Raw genomic sequence first — 22,110 nt, forward strand, 5'->3', positions numbered from 1 at the left:
TCAGAACCGCTGTCGTATCTATGGATAAACCGAGACCTGTGTTCGCTTGTTTGGAACCGTCTTTAAGTCAGCGAGGTTTCCGGGAAATCGTTTTATGGCCCTTGCCGTGTTCTCATAATGAGAGCCAGTCTACTAACGTTATTCATGGCATAATTCTCGGATGACATTATTTTCTAGAGCATCACAAAAGTCTCAATTTTTAAAAGCCGCACACGATTTCACAGTTCACTAGTTTGCACATAAAAGTTTTCCGAGGCAACATTTAATGATTTGATTGGTTTTTACTAGAAATCGCACTTGACACAGAAAATACTTGTTGCTTCACCGAAAACTGGTCGTGAACTTCCATTGAGTTATCTCAACTGTATGCCGCGTGTTCATTCAGGGCATGCATGAAATGGGTTAGTAATTTCACCAACGTCTATCAACAGTAACTAAGGTTTCTGCTTAGTTTTTACTTGCATACCGAAAGTTACTGAAAGTGTTATTACAAGCTACCGGAGCAACTACAGTTAGAAGCACAGTTCAAGATATATACAAATATTTAAAGGGTAAATATAAATGAGGAAACTTTTGCTCCTTCGAATAAGGTCTTACAGATGAATCTCTGATGTAGGTATGGGTTCGAGCACGATGTGTCTGATATCTATCCCACTGTTCTCACGCTCTGAGGTCACCCGTCGCTGACCCGACGCGTGCGCTTCTCGCTACCTTATAGCGACGTGAATCTTTCTATAGTGAACGTTGTAACTTAGCAATAAAAAGTAATGAATGTAGGTGGAGATGTGGCGTAAACGACACAAAGAAAACCCTTACAAAGAAATTTGCTTCCTTCGTCCATTACAGTAAAATTTTTAAGAAAGAGGCAAACACCGCCTCCTGAGCAAGTCATACAATGCCTCACGTCAACAGCACGAAGACCTAGTGTTGTCTGTTCGCAGCCCCACCGCCTTTCTGCCTCCACGCTATCCACTCCGACTTCAGGAGGCACTCTTCATCCTCCTCAGGATAAGCACGGTTTTGCCGGAAGATTCTAACTGTCGTTCCACTGGGGTGCCTCACACCAACCAGTGGTCGACTGCCCTCCATCACACGTAACCGTACGGACACCGGCACATCCTGGCGCGGCCCCACTGATACGAAACAAGCTTGGCTTTTGTCCGCAAGACTGTTCCTCGGCGACGCGCTACAGATTTGTCCTCCTCTTCCCATGGGAAGTCAGTTTGGGCTCCTAGAAGATGTGGCCAATTTCGTTCTATCCGTGCAACTCGGTCTGCACTGAACTGCATTCACTGTGGCAACTCTTTCGGAGAGCCACGTCATCGCAAACCAGCGTCACCCAGCACGACCGCCACACTGAAACCTGTCAACCACCGCCAGGTGCAGTCTCCCCGTCCAAGTTTCCACTCCACTTCCTTGGTACCAACTGCCCTTCCAACTGATCTTCACAACCGCAGCAAAATTGAGAGTGGCACTGCCTGAACACGTTGATACACCCTGGTTCGCGTTGCCACAAACGGGTGTCCAAGACAAGAATTCAGGCTTTGCATGTAATACCAATTCCGAAACGCAAGAACTATTTGCGTGATACTCACATTAGTGGCACTGACTGATGCAAGTATTTGCTGCCTTATTCACTCTCAGTTAATGGAACACTTCGACATCACACCCGCCCCAAACATCGGCACAACGATATGATTGATGACCAACATTAGTACCAAAATATGGAAGATTTTGGCAGAATTGTGGCAACAGACACTGTGTTACCTGATCACGAACGTGATCGGCTTGAACTCTTATAAGAACTGGCCATCCAGTTGACAAGATGCATTGAACTGGGGCAGCTGTGGAGGAGACTGCAACCGTGAGATCAAGGAGGAACGACAGCTACCTATATCAGCAGAAGCTGCTGTCTCGATTCTCCAAGGTGCTCGCGTCCTTTGGCGACCAGCCTCATCACCGGCAGCTTTGAGTCTAACTGCAATCGCGCCGAGCCGCTGGTGACTGCCACAGTCAGACGCTACCAGCCAGACGCCGATTCTAGGTTTCGTATCCAGATGTCATCTCTGCCGTCACTCGCCACGAGTGGGGCATAACATTGCCGGACTACGGCGCCAGCCCCTGATGTATCTTTGGCGCTGGCCTGTAAAGCCTGCCATGCAAGACGACTCAACTCTTGGACGATGCTGCGCATGTGAGCCGCAGATTACTAACTAACATCGCATCGCCACCGAGAACCATGGTTTAGATGCCCAACCGCTGCCTGCTGAACGTGGGCATTGCACCGTGAACCTAATGAATCAAATGACATCAAGCTGAACGTGACTGGATCTATCCTCGCCTACCCACCAGAGTACCTGTTGTTCCTACATCACTTTAAATGACTTTCATAGTGGTTGTATTGATTGAGACACCCATGTAAGACTTCCAGTTATCTTGGCATATGCCACTTTCACTTCAGTGCTGGTCATCTTATGTCTGCGTATCAACAAGAAGTTGTAGTAGTATGTCTCTTTTCCTATAGTAGTAAGGATTTTCTATTTATACGCTTGGCTTCTATTCTTTCTAGACGTTTTCGTGTCGCTAGGACATGAGATAGATGTTAAATACACTCCTGGAAATTGAAATAAGAACACCGTGAATTCATTGTCCCAGGAAGGGGAAACTTTATTGACACATTCCTGGGGTCAGATACATCACATGATCACACTGACAGAACCACAGGCACATAGACACAGGCAACAGAGCATGCACAATGTCGGCACTAGTACAGTGTATATCCACCTTTCGCAGCAATGCAGGCTGCTATTCTCCCATGGAGACGATCGTAGAGATGCTGGATGTAGTCCTGTGGAACGGCTTGCCATGCCATTTCCACCTGGCGCCTCAGTTGGACCAGCGTTCGTCCTGGACGTGCAGACCGAGTGAGACGACGCTTCATCCAGTCCCAAACATGCTCAATGGGGGACAGATCCGGAGATCTTGCTGGCCAGGGTGGTTGACTTACACCTTCTAGAGCACGTTGGGTGGCAAGGGATACATGCGGACGTGCATTGTCCTGTTGGAACAGCAAGTTCCCTTGCCGGTCTAGGAATGGTAGAACGATGGGTTCGATGACGGTTTGGATGTACCGTGCACTATTCAGTGTCTCCTCGACGATCACCAGAGGTGTACGGCCAGTGTAGGAGATCGCTCCCCACACCATGACGCCGGGTGTTGGCCCTGTGTGCCTCGGTCGTATGCAGTCCTGTTTGTGGCGCTCACCTGCACGGCGCCAAACACGCATACGACCATCATTGGCACCAAGGCAGAAGCGACTCTCATCGCTGAAGACGACACATCTCCATTCGTCCCTCCATTCACACCTGTCGCGACACCACTGGAGGCGGGCTGCACGATGTTGGGGCGTGAGCGGAAGACGGCCTAACGGTGTGCGGGACCGTAGCCCAGCTTCATGGAGACGGTTGCGAATGGTTCTCGCCGATACCCCAGGAGGAACAGTGTCCCTAATTTGCTGGGAAGTGGCGGTGCGGTCCCCTACGGCACTGCGTAGAATCATACGGTCTTGGCGTGCATCCGTGCGTCGCTGCGGTCCGGTCCCAGGTCGACGGGCACGTGCACCTTCCGCCGACCACTGGCGACATCGATGTACTGTGGAGACCTCACGCCCCACGTGTTGAGCAATTAGGCGGTACGTCCACCCGGCCTCCCTCCCGCATGCCCACTATACGCCCTCGCTCAAAGTCCGTCAAGTGCACATACGGTTCACGTCCACGCTGTCGCGGCATGCTACCAGTGTTAAAGACTGCGATGGAGCTCCGTATGCCTCGGCAAACTGGCTGACACTGACGGCGGCGGTGCACAAATGCTGCGCAGCTAGCGCCATTCGACGGCCAACACCGCGGTTCCTGGTGTGTCCACTGTGCCGTGCGTGTGATCATTGCTTGTACAGTCCTCTCGCAGTGTCCGGAGCAAGTATGGTGGGTCTGACACACCGGTGTCAATGTGTTCTTTTTTCCATTTCCAGGAGTGTATATCCTATTTACGTGTAGCTGCGAAAAGGTAATAGGAACGAGAGTAGATTAGACTGTAACGAAGGAAGCAGAAGGACAAAGAGTGAGCAAAGAAGGTACAGCCATGAGATGACATCGTGTGGAAGACATCCAAGACCGACAATTGATGCCGGGTGACATCGAGCTTATGTGAGAGGAACTATGACAGTTCTGTACAGTAAGCCATGATAGGAGCCACACAAAATAATATATTCATATTCTTAATAATGTACACCTATTTTCGTACGTTAAATTCCACGAGAGACGGACATGCTTATACATTCTGAATGTGATTTCTACATTTCTTCGTAAAGGATTTGTTTTAAATCCTTTAAAAATGTTCTAGGCGAATTATGACACCTAACTTTTTTTGACATGTCCTAAATGGTTCCGTGATGTCAATTTTGGTGATACTAAAGGTCAACGAGACGTGTGGTATTGACTTAAAGTCCATCCGCCCAATATCAGACATTTTCATTGGTGAGTCTGGGACTACTATCAGCTTAAATGATGGATTGAGTCAATACAGTAACTTTAAATGGTTTCAGAGATGTCATCTTAGCAACTTTCAGCATGAATGTAGGTGCACTAGAAACCGTGTTGCCGTGTTTCTTGGAGCGAAGGCTGAATTGAACACTTCCCAGCCGCGCGGGGTAGCCACGCGGCCTTGGGTCTCTTGTCACAGTCCGTGCGCCACCCCACGTCGGAGGTTCGAGTCCTCTCTCGGGCATGGCTGTGTGTATTGTCTATAGCATAAGTTACATTAAGTGGTGTGTAAGCATAGGGACCGATGACCTCAGCAGTTTTGTCCCATAAGACCTTACCACAAGTTTCCATTTTACGCTTCCCCTAGATTTCTCCATGTGGCGCATAGCAGTGTGAAGGTAGGGTCGTCGGACAACCTCTAATGTTTTCATTGGGCATAATGAACTTGCGCTCCTCACATCACGGAAACTACTTCTTTGTATTCGTCCATTTTACAAACGGTCCGGCAAAAGCAGCACCGTCATACACACATCAAAAATTTTTTGCACCTTACACGGTTACCAGAACCCCTGAAGATAGATGTTGACTGTGAATATTGTGTCACAGACACAATCCCTTTGACTGTTCATTGGCCGCCCGGAGGGGCCGTGCGGTTCTAGGCGCTACAGTTTAGAACCGCGAGACCACTACGGTCGTAGGTTCGAATCCTGCCTCGGGCATGGATGTGTGTGATGTCCTTACGTTAGTTAGGTTTAAGTAGTTCTAGGGGACTGATGACCTCCGATGTTAAGTCCCATGATGCTCAGAGCCATTTTTGAACTCTTCAGAGATATCATTAAGCCCACCCAAAGATGTAAACAACCATGCATGAGCAGCGCCTATTAGACGGAGGGCGTCCGACAGCCGATTAGTTCCAGTCATTTCTCCAGGAAGGAGGTACACTGCTCACGTTGTTTTTAGTTCAACGGTTATTTTGTAGCAGGAATGCCTCTCATCAAGGGAAATGTCCAGGCGTGTTTGAGTGAAGCGATGTTGCTCAGACATGGACGAGATACAGAGAGACAGGAACTGTCGATAACATGCCTCGCTCAGGTCGTCCCAGGCCTACTACTGCAGTGGATGACCGCTACCTGCGGATTATGGCTCGGAGGAGCGCTGACAGCAACGCCACCATGTTGAAAAATGCTTTTCGTGCAGCCACAGGACGTCGTGTTGTGACTCAAACTGTGCACAACAGGCTGCATGATGCGCAACTTCACTCTCGAAGTCCACGGCTATGTCCATCATTGCAACAACGACACCATGCAGCGCTGTACATCCCAACAACATACCGAATGGACCGCTGGATTGGAATTACATTCTCTTCACCGACGAGCGTCGCATATGCCTCCAACAAGACGATCGTCGGAGATATGTTTGGAGGAAGTCCAGTCAGGCTGAACGCCTTAGACACACTGTCCAGACAGTGCAGCAATGTAGAGGTTCCCTCCCGTTTTGGGGAGGCATTATGCGGGGCTGCTAAGTCTCTGGAAGGCGCCGTAACTGCTGTACGAGACGTGAGTGCTATTCTCCGATCGAAAGCACAAACTTAACCGCAGCATACTGGCGAGGTTTTTGTCTTCATGGAGGACAATTCGCTCCCGCATCTTGCACATCTTGTGAATGACTTCCTTCAGCAAAACAACATCGGACTAGAGTGTCCACCATGTTCTCCAGACATGATCCCTATCGAACATAGCTGGGATAGAGTGAAAAGGGCTGTTTATGGACGACGTGACAAACCAACCACTCTCAGGGATCTACGCCGAATCGCCGCTGAGGAGTGGGAAAATCTGTGGATAGTATGCCACGACGAATACAGGCATGTATCAATGCCAGAGGACGTACTACTGGGTATTAGAGGTTCCGGTGTGTACAGCATTCTTGACCACCACCTATGGAAGGTCTCGCTGTATTTTGGTACAGCATGCAATGTGTGGTTTTCATGAGTAATAAAAAGGTGGAAATGATGTTTATATTGATCTCTGTTCAAATTTTCTGTACAGGTTCTGGAACTCTTGAATCCGAGATGATGCCAATTTTATATTTTTGATGTGTGTATCTTTGTTTAAGAAGTCCTGTCGTAGACAGGTCAGCAGTTGCCTTCGTGGGAGCGGTGTTCTTGACTTGTTAACAGTGGTCTAAAAATACTGCACGCTCACTGCCCCTTTGCCAGTATGTGATGAAGGACATATTGTTGTACACAATGAGCTGATGTCGATCCTAAAGCGTAGAAACCCTATGAATAAAAACTAAATATAATCCGGCATATAACCATGCATGTTCTCGTATTGCAACGGTAAGGTCCATTCTCTCTTGGCAAAAACAATGTCTCTTACCCATCCAGTACTCATATCATCGCCTGCCGCTGTGACCGAGTGGTTGTAGGCGCTTCAGTCCGGGACCAGGCGGCTGCTACGGTCGCAGGTTCTTATCGTGCCTAGGGCATGGATGTCTTATGTCCTTAGGTTTGTTAGGTTTACGTAGTTCTAAGTCTACGGGACTGACGACCTCAGATGTTAAGTCCCATAATGCTTAGAACCATTTTTGAACTCATATATCATCGAGTGTACGTGTAAACAAGATCACGGCAAAGATCAGAGCAAAGAGTCTCAGAATGCAGATCTCTTGTTACCTATGAAACTGCAGATATATATAAGGCATGATCTCACTATGTACGTGGACTACCGCATTTTGAAAAACTGTGTATAAAAACAGAGTATACAAAGAGACAAAAGTTGATGCCAACTGGTATGGACCACAGAACGAGGAAGTTGTCGTAAATGTAATAATACTGTGTGTCTCCCGTACAGTGAGGTTGCCAAACCGGAATGCGCTCGAAATATCTTATCAACTGATTTGTAGGAAGATGGAGATATCTCCAGCCTCAACTTATAGTGTTAAACAATTGTTAATGTTCTGTATGCACATCTTATTCCGTCATTCATTAGGACGTTGTCTGTGTGTCATGCCAAGTGAGGACATATCTCTGGTTCTTCCAGGATATTCAATAATCTACATTTTTCTGACCTGTGGAGAATGCTGATGTTGTTAATGATGCCATTATAAGAATGTTAGAATTTTCTTAAACAGGCGCTAAACTCTGGTGGACTGGACTCACTAACATTAGCGTGTAGGTTTGCACGCAACAATGTGTGTATCCTGGAGATAATACTTCTGTTTTCACCACGAGATAATGTATTCTATTATAGTCCTGTATGCGTGGTTATACACAGGAATACTTTAACATTTAAATATTCACAAGGTTCTATACTTCTTGATTTGTTAACAACAGTCTGAAAATATTGTACGCTCACTGCCCATATTTATAATCATAAAGGTTTTACACCTGACATATCGGTTGACGTCGACGTGCACAATAGGTAAATATCTTTTTCTTCTTCTTTGGTGTATGCATAGTGATCTTTTGCTATCGACATAGATAACAGTAAGAATATAGTTCTTGTTTGTGTTCTGTATCAGATCGCTCTTACACGCGATTAAACCTAACTTAAACTAACTTACGCTAAGGACGACACACACACCCAAGCTGGAGGGAGGACTCGAACCTCCGACAGGGGGAACCACGCTGACCGTGATAAGACGTCCAAGACCGTGCGGCTACCCCGCGCGGCTCCCTGATGTTGGCTTATGACAGTATGGATGTGGCAAATAAATACTTTTGAAGTGCGGCTTATGGTAAACACATGGTGTCCTTTATCAGGTTACCAACACTTTCTTTTGGCCTACGGTCTCTTTAAATTTAGTTTTTCGTGTTTATGAGACGAAGTCGCTCTTTGAATTCCTTCTGTATCATGTAGGTCCAGATTCCAGATACTGCTTATGTATTCGTGACTGTTGTTGCAGACGTACTATCTAAATGAGCTACAACACTTCTCTCCGTTCAGAGCCTGTAAGGTGTGGCAGTGCGTTACAGACAGGTCAGAAAAAATGCTAAAAAATGCTACCGAAATAAGTTTTTATTCAAGATATTTAAATATTCTTCGTGAGCAGTTTTCGTCGTTAAAAAGAATCAATATTTGCAACCATCCTATTTGGTCAAGCAATTTCTTGTCTCTATTTTCCACACACATAGTTCGATGATACTATTAAAGCCCCTTAACAGCACATTTTGTTCCTCGTTGTGCTGCTGTTTGTCTTGTTCGTCATAGCTGCTATTTTGGCACAGTTCATTAACCATAGATACTAAAGACTTATTATATTTTTTAGCATTTACATGTCACTGCCATCGTGAAGACTGCTCCATTCATTATGCTTCTCCTTTGTTCTCGGTTTTTGATGATGTTTGTGGAAGCTAGAACTATCTGTTAGCTGAAAATAATTATGGCTTGTTTTGGAATTGTCAAATTTGTGCATGTGAGAAAGTATTAGTCGGCTGCTTTAACCTGCTCTAGTTGTTGGTGTTAGCCGTTTCCACATCAACATAACTCTTCTAATGTTAACGATACATTCATCTTTTCCACAATCTTATCTTCCTGTGTTTGGTGTGGATATTTCAAAATGCGCGATATATATGTCTGTGTGTGTTTGTGTGAGTCAGAGAGTTCTTCGATTTTGATGTGTGTTGATTTACTTTATACCTCCATTACAGGGATCTGTGTATTCATTCAGAATTTCCTCTGTGTAAGCTATGGGTTTTCCTAAGTGGTTGTTCACTTCAGTTATTTATTAACTTACGTGGAGGATTTTTACTGCATTTGAGATTACCTATGTTAATCCTAAAGTTCGTTGGCAGCCTATCTCTGTCGACAATACGTTCTGTGATCGTGAAATGATATTCTGGTAGTATCAAGTCTTGAAATTTTTACGTGCCACCATAGTATTCATAGACTGATGAGCCAAAACGTAAGGACAACCGCCGACCACGGTATTGGACACTGCCAGATGACGCGGCTAGTAAGGCAGGAACGCTGAGCAGAGACGAATGGACAGTCATTATAGCGACGATACGGACAGCAGATGTGGAAATTCACTGACATAAGAAACTGTGACATAAAGGCATCCAATATCTGGGAACGGGCATCTCGGAAGCTGCGAAGCTAGGCCGCTGTGCGCGTACTGTTGTCGTGAGCATATATGGAGGGTGGTTAAAAGACGGTGAAAACAGTAGCAGGCGATAGGTTATTGGATATCCATGCTGAGCGATACTGGCCCGCCTCGATTCCTCTTACGACATGCTGAATTGACCTTCCGCGCTTGCGCTCCGAGAGGAGGCGCTTCGGCTCTTGGGCAACCTTCCCGGCAGGAGGCGGGCGTGGCGGTGCGTTGAGTACGTGTTTCTTTCTGTGTCTTGGCGTGTTTCACGACAGTCTGTGAATTTTGCCTTTCGAGGAATATTCGCGCATTGCTTATGTGACCCGTTCTTGTTGGCTTGCTTGTATCGCAGATGCATGACTTTGGGGGGGTAAATCTTGGGGCTGTTGGTTCTGTTGGCGTGCCTATCGCTACCTAACTGAATGTTGCTCAGGCCTCTACCGATCTGAGTTGGCTTAGGGCATTGTTAGCGGCGTATTTTGTAATTTTGCTGGTGTTTCATTAATGTGTACCTGATATTTGTAAAAGGTCTTTGATCGCAGCCCAGCTTTCATACTGTGTTGTGGAAAGGCTTGCTCACCTTACCTATTGGTTTAAATGCCTTTTTAATTTAAACTGTTTTTCTAGATACATTTAAAAGGTTACCTTTATTAAATTTTCTATTTACCATGGTAATTACTTTTTTAAATCAAGTATGTTATTAAACAATGTTTTGGATGTCGTGGTGCAACAGATGTGCACTTTTCTTCAAGTGTTAATATCTTTTAAGGTAAGCCTGACGGTGTGGACATCCTGCGCACGCCGCTGTCCTTCCAGTTTTCATTTTAAGTGCCTTCAGGCCCATCTTACGAATATTTAATAAGGTCTTTTGCTTTTTATTGTATTGTTCCTTTTTCTCTACAGAAGCTCTGATAATTTGACGCTACTAGGAGTTGGGGGGAAATAATCAGTGGCTTTTCATTAGGGTTTTTTGGTCGCACCCTTCCTCCGCCCTCCCTGTTATTAAATGTCGATATTTTTGAGTCAAGTGATTTCACTTATGTTCCTTTGACGTTTACATTTATTCCTTAGGGAGATCTCATTGGGGCTTCCTGCCTCTTGTGGCAGTGCTGGCTGTTGTGTAATTGTGCGCGGAGGGAGCCGGAAGGGAGCGATATCAACGTGTAGCTTGTGTCGACTCACTGCTGCATGTCTCTGGCGCCTGTTGTAGTCTCTAGTGTGTGGTGGTTTGAGTCCAACCTACCTCCCTGTGTATTGGGCAGTTCTTCGCTGACATATGTAAGTAGAGGTTCTTCTCTTATTCCGTCCTAAACTGGTGATCCTTAAATTATTTTGGGGTGCGATCCTTATTTCGGTTAATTCAGGAGCGGGGAGTGCCTCTTCATCTTTGAGCAGTTCTCTAACTGCCATTAGCGGTAGGATGGATCTTAAGGGACAATGTTTTGTGCTTATATTTTTAAAAAGTTCTTATTTTAATTTGTAAGTAGGCTGTTTAGGTTTTTATGTTGGTAGCGTCACGTAGCGGTCTGTATGAAATCACTGACTGTGCTGTGTGCAGTCTGTAGCTGGGTGGCATTGTTGGAATATTCGCTATGGTAATGTTGCGCAGTTGCATGTGACCAGCGCGTAGCGTTGCGCAGTAGGAGGTGAGCCGCCACCAGTGGTGGATGAGTGCACAAGTGGTGGTTTATGGACTTGCCATATTGTCCGCAAGACTCTTCGATGTTGATTGTCGCAACAGATGGCTTCTGGCCGTCTCTACAAGGACTACAGTGGGTCTGCACCTTTAATGCCCCACCAATACCATTATTTCTACAAGGACTCTAGTGGGTCCAGACTTTTGATGGCCCACCCAGTACCATTATTTCTACAAGGACTGCAGTGGGTCTGCACCTTTGATGGCCCATCAATACCATAATCTCTACCAGGAATACAGTGGGTCTGCACTGTGATGACCTACCTACCAATATTCTTCAAAACTTCGACTGACTCTGTTCTGGGTTTGCTCTGTTGTGGCCCATTACCTGTCTGCATGTCAAGAGACAGCGCTGTCTTTCCGTTGGAAGGAGAACACTACTTCTTCAAGACTGCATGGAAATCCGTGTGCATTTTCTTTTGCTGCTCATACTTTGACAAAAACAAAAAGAAAACTGTAATTGCTATTGTGATGAATGGTTCAAATGGCTCTGAGGACTATGGCACTTAACTTCTAAGGTCATCAGTCCCCCACAACTTAGAACTACTTAAATCTAACTAACCTAAGGACATCATACACATCCATGCCCGAGGCAGGATTCGAACCTGCGACCTTAGCGGTCGCGCGGTTCCAGACTGTAGCACCTAGAACCGCTCGGCCAACCCGGCCGACTGTGATGAATGATGAGGACTGTCTTTATGAGAACAATTTTTGCATTTGACAAACATTGCATCAATAAGTGTGTGCATTTGACATCTTTGTTATTGTAATAACGGAAAATTTTATCAAATCATTATTGGCTACTGCGGAAAACAATTTGTAAAATATTTTGTGGGGAGCATGAGGGCTACGTAAATAGGCTGTTTAGGTTTTTATGTTGGTTACGTCACGTAGCGCTTTGTATGAAACTCACTGACTGTGCTGTGTGTAGTCAGTGGCTGGTTTGCATTGTTGTATGCCTATCAGCAGTTAGTGCTGGCGCCGCTGCATAGTGCTGAGAGCCGTTTGAATCATTTTATTTAGCTGGTCGTAGTGGCGCTCGCTGTATTGCAGTAGTTCGAGTAACGAAGATTTTTGTGAGGTAAGTGGTTCATGAAAGGTATAGTTTATTGTTACACAGGGCCATTCTTTTGTAGGGATTATTGAAAGTCATATTGCGTTGAGCTATAAATTTGGGTGTCAGTTTAGTATTGATCAGAATAAATAAAGAGAGAAATGTCTGAGTACGTTCAGTTCTGCTGAGCTGTTTGAAAATCAAATAACATGCAGGTTTATCAGCACAGTAATTCATTAACTTTTCAACGGGGACGTTTCAACTTACATTGTAATTATTTCTCTCTTGTCATCCAGGTTAACATGGATACTTACTGTAATTCATTGTGCTTCGTTGTCAATTATTTTATTTTCAATGTCTCTAAGCAGAACAGACAGCGATCGGTGAAATGACGACAGCGTACAGAGCAGTTACAGGCATAAGCGTGTTGTTGCACACCGTTCATCGCACATACAATCCCCACGTGTTCCTATTTTTGACAATGCGAGATGAGCAATCCGAATTGTAGTGGGCGCCGGATGATTCAAAAAATGGTTCAAATGGCTGTGAGCACTATGGCACTTACCTGCTGAGGTCATCAGCCCCCTAGAACTTAGAACTACTTAAACCTAACTAAGCAAAGGACATCACCCACATCCATGCCCGAGGCAGGATTCGAACCTGCGACAGTAGCGGTCGCGCGCTTCCAGACTGAAGCGCCTGGAACCGCTCGGCTACAATGGCCAGCAATAAAGCCGGTGTCATAATGCTTTGGCTCACCAGTGTATAGTGATTCGTAGCTTTGACAAGTACCGAGCGAGGTGAGGTAGTAGTTAGCAAAAAAATGGTTCAAATGGCTCTGAGGACTATGGGAGTTAACATCTATGGTCATCAGTCTCCTAGAACTTAGAACTTCTCAAACCTAACTAACCTAAGGACATCACACAACGCCCAGCCACCACGAGGCAGAGAAAATCCCTGGCCCCGCCGGGAATCTAACCCGGGAACCCGGGCGTGGGAAGCGAGAACGCTACCGCACGACCACGAGATGCGGGCGGTAGTTAGCACACTGGACTTTCATTGAGGAGGACGATGTTTCAAATCCGCGTCCGGCCATCCTGATTTACGTTTCCCGTGACTTCCCTACGCGCTTCAGGCAAATGCCGAGATGGTTCCTTCGATAGGGCACGGCCGAATCCCTTTCATATCCTTCCCTAATCCTAGCTTGTGCTCCGTCTCTAATGACCTCTTCGCCGACGGTACGTTAACCACTAATCTCACCCTCCTCCTTCGACAAGTGTGCTGACACGATACACTCAAGTGGGGAGCCCGTGAACGAGAAGAAGAGCACGGACACTGACCTGTGCAGGGCGTGTCGTGATCGACGGCGACGTGCCGGCGCTGCAGGCAGGCGGCGCGGTGCAGGTGGCAGTGGGAGGCGTAGCGGCGGCCGTCGGTGCCGCAGACGGCGTGCGCGCTGCCTCGGCGGCTCCTGGGGCAGCGCCGCCGGCACTGGCACACCGCGGAGGCGCCGACGCCGTCCAGGCGGCACTCGCGGCCCGCGCCGCACACCACGCCCAGGCACGGGTCTGCAGACACCACCGGCACCTCACTTCACCCTCTCGCCCACTACCGTGTCGTCCGCAATTCAAGAGACGCGATTCGGGTAAAAGGTACGTGGTGTACAGCGAGAACAAACGCAAAATTGGAAAGGAAAAATTGAAGGTATTAACGGCGAGCCTCAGATAAAAATCCTCTACTACATTCAGAAGCTGTGCCGAACAAATAATTACTCTGAAAGAATCATGGCTTATTACCGCAAACGGGACCACCCTCTATCGATTACACTGCTGGCCATTAAAATTCCTACACTAAGAAGAAATCAGATGATAAACGGGTATACATTGGACAATACACAATACTAGAACTGACATGTGATTACATTTTCTCGCAATTTGGGTGCATAGATCCTGAGAAATCAGTACCCAGAACAACCACCTCTGGCGGTAATAACGGCCTTGATACGCCTGGGAATTCAGTCAAACAGAGCTTCTACAGGTACAGCTGCCTATGCAACTTCAACACGATACCACACTTCATTAAGAGTAGTGACTGGCCTATTGTGACGAGTCAGTTGCTCGGCCACCATTGACCAGACGTTTTCAGTTGGTGAGAGATCTGGAGAATGTGCTGTCCAGGGCAGCAGTAGTCGAACATTTTTCTGTATCAAGGAAGGCCCGTACATGACTTGCAACATGCGGTAGTGCAGTATCCTGCTGAAATGTAGGGTTTCGCAGGGATCGAATGAAGGGTAGAGCCACGGGTCGCGACACATCTGAAATGTAACGTCTACTGTTCAAAGTCATTGCTAACAAGAGGTGACCGAGACGTGTAACCAATTGCACCCCATACCATCACGCCGGCTGATACGCCAGTACAGTATGGCGATGACGAATACACGCTTCCAATGTGCGTTCGCCAAACACGGATGCGACCATCATGATACTGTAAACAGAACCTGGATTCATACGAAAAAATGACGTTTTCCCATTCGTACTTTTACCTTCGTCGTTGAGTACACCATCGCAAGCGCTCCTATCTGTGATGCAGGGTCGAGTGTAACTGCAGCCACGGTATCCGAGCTGATACTCCATGCTGCTGCAAACGTCGTCGAACTGTTCGTGCAGATGGTTGTTGTCTTGCAAAGGTCCCCATCTGTTGACTCATGGATCGAGACGTGGCTGCACGATTCGTCAGAGCCATGCGGATAAGATGCCTGTCATCTCGACTGCTAGTCATATGTGGCCGTTGGGATCCAGCACGGTGGTCCGCATTACCCTTCTGAACCTTCCGATTCCATATTCTGCTTAAGTCATTGGATCTCTACAAACGCGAGCAGTAATGTCGCGGCGCCAACCTTGTGTGAAAGCTCTGAAAAGCTAAATTACAGCATCTTCTTCCTGTCGGTTAAATTTCACGTCTGTAGTACGTCATCTTCGTGGTGTAGCAATTTTAATGGCCAGTCGTGTACACTGATAGATTTCTAGAAAGCGTATGATTTTGTTCATACACCCTAACCGTCAAAAATTTTGAGACATTTCGGACCCCACCCAAAATTAATTAAACAAACACAGCATACCTTAACACATACAGATTCGAAAATTAAGTTCAGAGGGTAACTTTCTGAATCATTCTTGCTAAAAACTGGTTTAAGGTAGGGAGATGGCCTTTCACCACTGCTTTTTAATTGTGCCCTTGGATACGTAGCGAGGGAATGGTACAAGTACATCCTAAATAACATTAAGATTGGAACATAAAAAGACGACACAAAGTTGAACTGCGTAGGTTTTGGTGATGACCCCATCTTCTCGCCAGCAACATCCAAGGAACCAAACAACAAACACAATAATTGCTGGAAATAACACAGAGTATTGAACTTAAACTACTTTAGAAAAAAAAACAGAAATAATGCTAACGGAACAGCCACTGGCAAACTATTTAGAAATGGAGAACTCGACATAAAAACTGTTGAGTAGTTTAAATATTTGGATGAAATTATAACACACATAGCGGAATGAAATAGGTAAATTCATTAAGACACATCATGTTATCAAGAAAGCATATAACTAAAAATGCCTGTCAATAGTCACAAAACTGAAACACTACAAAGTATTCACACAGGCACAAATGACATATGCCAGTGAAACTATATTTAAAACAACCATCACGTAGCAATAGACAGATTACTCAAAAAGAAAGAAGAATTGTCAGGACACGTATAAATAAAAATACCAAAAAGACGGAGTTCGCAGAGTAGCTTCAAATGAAACAGTTTATAAACAAATAGAACCAGTGACAGTTACAATGAAAAATAAACGAATCTCTTTCCGACATTTGATGTGGCGAAAACATTTGGCATAATAATCGTGTGCATAACTCGACTGATATTGTTTTTTGTATGTAAAAGTAATATTTATTTCTATGCAATTGTGAGTTAAAATTTTTACATGTCAGTTTCATTTGGAGTAGTTTTCGGTTATCTTATATCTTATTATGGAGGGGTTTTATATATAATGTAAGGGTACTTAAGATTTTCTGGAGAACTGTGCTGTGTAAAATTCACAAGGAAACAATTCATAAGCAAACAATTAAGTGTTACTATCTGTGTACACTATGATTTATTTTCTGCAACCCATCTGTGGATGAGAGACAGTTCGGACATTTTAAAGTTCTGGGATTATGCAAAATTAATAGTTGTTAATAAAATGTTGTAGCGTACCAAGTCTAACGAACCCTGTTAACGTGATATCTATATTTTCTTGTGGAAGTGTGGAAGTAATATTGGGACAAATTTCGCACTAAATCAAGTTTATTTTGCAAAACGTTTAATCAGTGTACTTTGCTACTGTGACTTGTATATTAATCGATTCCAGCGGGGAATGCATTCGGAGTACTACCTATAGCGATTCACTACAGAAATTTATTATTGATAACTTTACCGTACTCGTATTTCAAAAGCTAACCACTGCCATGATGGTAGTTGTTGCGAAGCTACATAAATAAGCTCGCAGTATGTGATTGCTAGAGCCATTCAAATCGACAGGGGCATTTGGAGCACGAACAGCATTGGAAATCGATGTCAGAACATCATTATTATGTAGCATAAACATGCGAAAACACAGTGAATCGACGTACTGAAAAGTTGACACCAGGGCAGAATAACTGGGGCAACTGCGATTCATTGAAAATTGTTGTTATGGTACGTGCTCAGTATTCAGTACATTTAAAATAAGCGCAACAGAACAAAAGAACATGTTATAATGCATTTTGTTTCTTTTCTTAATACCGGATTGTTTGTGTTTTTCCTCTAACATTTAATGTACTCATGTCTTTCGATATTTTATGAAATGTTTATTGCGTTCATATTATGTCATATAATATGAAGTTCATGCTGCATCATACCCCATCACAACATAGTTTGCATTATGATCTGACACGTATGATATGTATATTACGTACTATATTTAATAATTCAGTTTTGGTGCCTCTTAATGTGCCAGTTAGGAACCTAAATGCGACATTAAGTGGAGGTGTGTATCATGACGCATATACTGGCGAGTTATCAGCTGACCGAAGTTATACAAATCTCTGTGCATTGGTGCATACTTCTTGATTTGATTGAGATGGGACGTTTGACGGGAGGCTAGTTGGCCAAGCCGGCTGCGGTAGTTGGCGCTAAATATGGCTGCAGTCACAATATGGTGGACTGGGGTTACTTTAAAATGAAACAATAATTCATAGTTCCGACATATAGCGAAACCACACGCATCAGTCTTATCACTGCAGTAATGTGCATGCGTTGAGTCATTGACAGCATGTATGTCATAAGATCTACAGCAGTTATAATGTGAAAGGAATGTATACTTTTATAAAAATCATTAAAAATTAATAACAGTTGAGCTATACAAACAAAGCATTAAATGGTAGGCAGGACACTAGCTATAATCAAAAATGGCTCTGAGCACTATGAGACTTAACATCTGTGGTCATCAGTCCCCTAGAACTTAGAACTACTTAAATCTAACTAACCTAAGGCCATCACACACATCCATGCCCGAGGCAGGATTCGAACCTACGACCGTAGTGGTCACGCGGTTCCAGACTGAGGCGCCTAGAACCGCATTGCCACACCGGCCGGCTAGCTACCATCACTAAGAGTCGCACATCTATAAATATTTCATTTATTGAATTATTATATGCATTTGTATCTTTTTCCTGTTATAAAGGTGGAAGACCATGGTATTTTCCATGCCCACGCAGAACATGAACACTGCCTGGCTTCCCTTGTACCTTTCTCTGCGTCCCCATACATCATTTGTCTAGGTTTTTAGGTGATTTCCAGTTTATTTAATTGTTTATTAAATTTAGTTTTTGTTAAAGACACTTGGCACTTGAAAGTCGTAGTTTAAATGTAATATTTGATGCCACCATAGAACAGAGCCCAAACCAACAAGTCTACTGAATAGGCCAACAATATCTTAATCTTGTTTCAACAACAATTTTTGGTCATTTATCCTAAGCATATGTGCAAAAATCCATAAAGCATTAGACGTAGAGTAATGTATATAGTCTGGGAAATGACCGGGAGAGAAAGACCTTCAATTTGATGTAAACGTTGTATTTTTAAATTATGTACATTTTAAATGGTGATCCATTTTCTGTGTTTAGCGTGCACTGTGACTTTCGCAAGCAAGCTAAATGCTTACAATGTCGTGTAAGTGGTAGATCCAGGACCATTCTGTATTTGGCGATCATGCTGTGCGGACTGCTGCTAGAGGTAGTAGTTCACCTTTCGGATTAAGTTTTGCTACTTTGAGCGGCAGATTATTTTGTATGTTTCCACTTCATTTTCCGCCGTAGAAACTCTGTTGACAATTCAGTACTATATATTCGGTGGTTACCACGAGAGTTGGCGCAGTGGTTAAGGAACTAAGCTGAAACTTCCTGGCAGATTAAAACCGTGTACTGGATCGCGATCCGAGCTGGGAACCTTTGGCGTCCAAGGGAAGTGCTCTAAAATTTCATTCTCGAAACATCTCCGAGCCGGTGGCTAGTCCACATCTTCGCATATCCTTTCTTCCAGAAGTACTCGTCTTGCAAGTTCCGCAGGAGAACTTCTGTGAAGTTTATAAGGCAGGAGACGAGGTGCTGGCGGAAATAGGGCGGTGAAGACGGGTCGTAAGTCGTGCTAGGGTAGCTCGGTCGGTAACAGAGCACTTGCCCGCGTTCCCGAGTTGGAGTATCGGTGCATCAAACAGATTTAACCTGCCAGAAAGTGCCGCATCAGCCAGCTCACTCTCCGCTGTAGAGTGAATATTTCATTCCGTAATGTAATAAACTGTAACCCTGTAGGACCGTTTGGATTTATGTTTCCTGTGATTAAAGGCATGACGTGAATTCCAGTACACTTCTTCAGAACAGTGCCAGTTGATTCTCTTCCTCTCGTTAGCCTATAGAGTTTACAGTGTGTCAGACATAAACTCGTCCTCGAAGGGATGTTGAACCATTTTCTTTCTTTCTTTTGAGATTTTAGGAAATGTTTGATACCAGAATGTGTTTTTTACCTCTGAAGGTACTGTTCTCGTGTGTTCAGATGACATTTATGGCCTCATTGGCATTTGAACTGATGCGTTTGTTATTAACGTTTTTACAGTTTTACCCCTTATCAGGTGGTGTTTTCCTTCGTAACACATTACAGCTTGAAATGCGAATCTTAGTATTTACAGAAATTTTCTTTGAGGATTTACGGCGTTTTTTGCTAATAAATAAATTCCAACTACTTGTAAATTACATATCACATTAATAAGACGCAAATTCTTCAGACTATCTCTCATGGGAGTGTTGTAGCATGCGCTGTTTCAAATTAATTACTTTATCTTGTAGTTGTAGAAGAGAGTACAGTCCTTAGACGTTTCCCTGTTATCATCACAGTTTTACCAGAAAAACTGTAATATTCGACATTCAGGAAACAATTCATTACATTTTCCATACATAAATGTTTCTTAATTATCTTTCAGCGTCAAATAAAAGAAATTCAGATTTTTTGTATCTTAGAAAACTAAGAACACCTCAAAAATTCATTTATCTAGTAAATTCTGACAATAATAGCGGTCGTAAAGTTATGTTTAGCTGATTGGGGTACAGTGAAATCCAGATCACTATTGGTCGTTTCACAAATCTACAGTGTAGCTCTTCAAAAATACATTTTCAATTAACAGCCTGGTACATCACGAATAAAATGGCTAGCTCATTGGAATCTTACTGAGGATACTCATAGAACAATGACAAGGGAAAGTGGCAATATTAGAACATAAACGCATGAGCATTGTAAAAGGTCGCGGTGGTGTCTGGTATTTAAAAACAATGCACGTCTTCGAAAACGTGAAAATCATGTCATAATCATTACGTGGCGTTGTGACCACCGTCTGCTGCTTACATCATACAGTTCTGCGATGCTCAGTGCACCCTGATATGGGTGAATGTTTTTAAATGGTTTGTAATTGGATCAAATGAAATTAAAGTGTTACCAATAAAAATTACAGTTTTTTGATTAATGAAGGTACTCAATTGTCAAGGAGTTCATCTGGCAACATGATAACGTATTCGCAGTTGAACGGCTTATTAGTGAAGATCATGCAGTAAAATTATATCTGGTTTAGCGAAATGACACCAGCAAATTATAAACAGAACGAGATAACTCTGACGTAGCTAAATAGTTCTCTACATCAACATATTTATTAAAAGTCTACACACAGCCGAGTTACCTGAAAATGTTTCCTGGCTCCTGTCGTTTCCATTACCAACAGAGCCACTGGAGCGTATTCCCCCGCCTGAACTTGGAAATCCCTGGAAGCGCCGCAGCCCTTGAATGACTTCCGCTAGCCGGCTGCCGGGACGTCATTATGCAGGCTCTTCCTCGTTAGTCCCAGAAACCGGCTTTTCTATGACGTCATTGACGAAGTGCATTACGAACTTCTGGGGGAGGCCGGAGAAAGCGCCCTGCGCAGCACGCTCAAGCTATTGTAGTCCCTGAGTCAGCACTCAACTTCGCTAACAATCGGAACCTCTGCAATGTACTGTTGTGTGACTACTGTGCTTCAGTGTCACATCAGGTAGTTATACATCACACAGCGCCTCCGTGCGCAACGAAGCTATGCCTAAAAGCTGCTGCAACTGTATGGAGTGAGGTGCTCCACTTATTTTCACCGTTTTATGATAATCCCTCGAACAAGAACTATTCTTCCTCAGTTGATCTGCATTAAAACAAAGATTCCATTTGTTTTCCTACTCTTCTCGGATATCATGCAAAGCTTCCAAGGTGGTCTGAGGCCATTCTTCCACAGAGAAAGAAGATTTATAGAATATGATGATTAATATAAGAGGCAGTGAAATGAAAAAGAGACAGATGGGAAAAAGTAAGTATACTGCTTATTACTTCGAAAGTAATCGCCGTCATAGTTAATACATTTATTCCACTGTGAGGCAAGATGGTCCTTTCCACCTGTTGCAACGGTTGAGAGTCTAGGGACGAGCTGAGTGTAATTATCTGGCCTGTAAAATATGTCGTGATACTTGTGAAATAATTGAAGTGTACTAAGTGTGGGCAAGTTTTGTGATTAGGATTCTCACAGTGGGTAAATAATTACGTAATTGCCTAAGACATTGGTCGCAGCCGTTTATAAATTTAGATAGTTATCCTATCTAACCAGCAAAACAGTTGCTAAACTTTGGTCATTTCTGGAAATCAGAAGGGGTTCCTTTCAAACTGTGTGTGTTCACTTGTTCTGAGTCCGTGTTTATATTTCTTCATGTGTTCCTGGTAACTTAATGAATTTGCTTATAAATCCTAGAGCTTTAACTGATGACTGATGAGCGTTATGTATGTCATGCACTTGTGGTCCCTTGCTACCGTTATGTGTAATTATTCCCTCATCCGATGTCAGGTGGCTCTGGGCGTGTTGCCTGAGTCTGTTATTACTGTTATTCATGAGACAACGTGCACTCTAAGATTTTAACTTGTTTTTAACGTTGTTAGGGCCTCGCAATTTTGCTTTGGCCACTAGAAAAGTCTGTCATTGTAAGGACTCTTTCGCTTGCAGCCACAGTAATTTTCTAGAAGTTAATTGTGCGTTTCAAGGTTTAAATCACAAGTTACGATTGAGCTATCTTCTGTAATGCGTGCTTGTTTA

General features: G+C 44.2%; 1 protein-coding gene across 1 annotated transcript in view; it reads right to left on the bottom strand.

The window, feature by feature from the left end:
* Positions 1–22,110, bottom strand: part of LOC126266799 (follistatin-related protein 5-like) — a 719,134-nt gene that overhangs the window by 229,096 nt on the left and 467,928 nt on the right. The window contains exon 4 of the mRNA XM_049971343.1: positions 13,723–13,950. Within this exon, the coding sequence (XP_049827300.1) occupies positions 13,723–13,950 (228 nt within the window). The remainder of the gene's footprint in view (positions 1–13,722; positions 13,951–22,110) is intronic.

Source organism: Schistocerca gregaria, chromosome 1 (assembly GCF_023897955.1).
Source record: "Schistocerca gregaria isolate iqSchGreg1 chromosome 1, iqSchGreg1.2, whole genome shotgun sequence".
In the NCBI taxonomy this organism is placed as follows: Eukaryota; Metazoa; Arthropoda; class Insecta; order Orthoptera; family Acrididae; genus Schistocerca; species Schistocerca gregaria.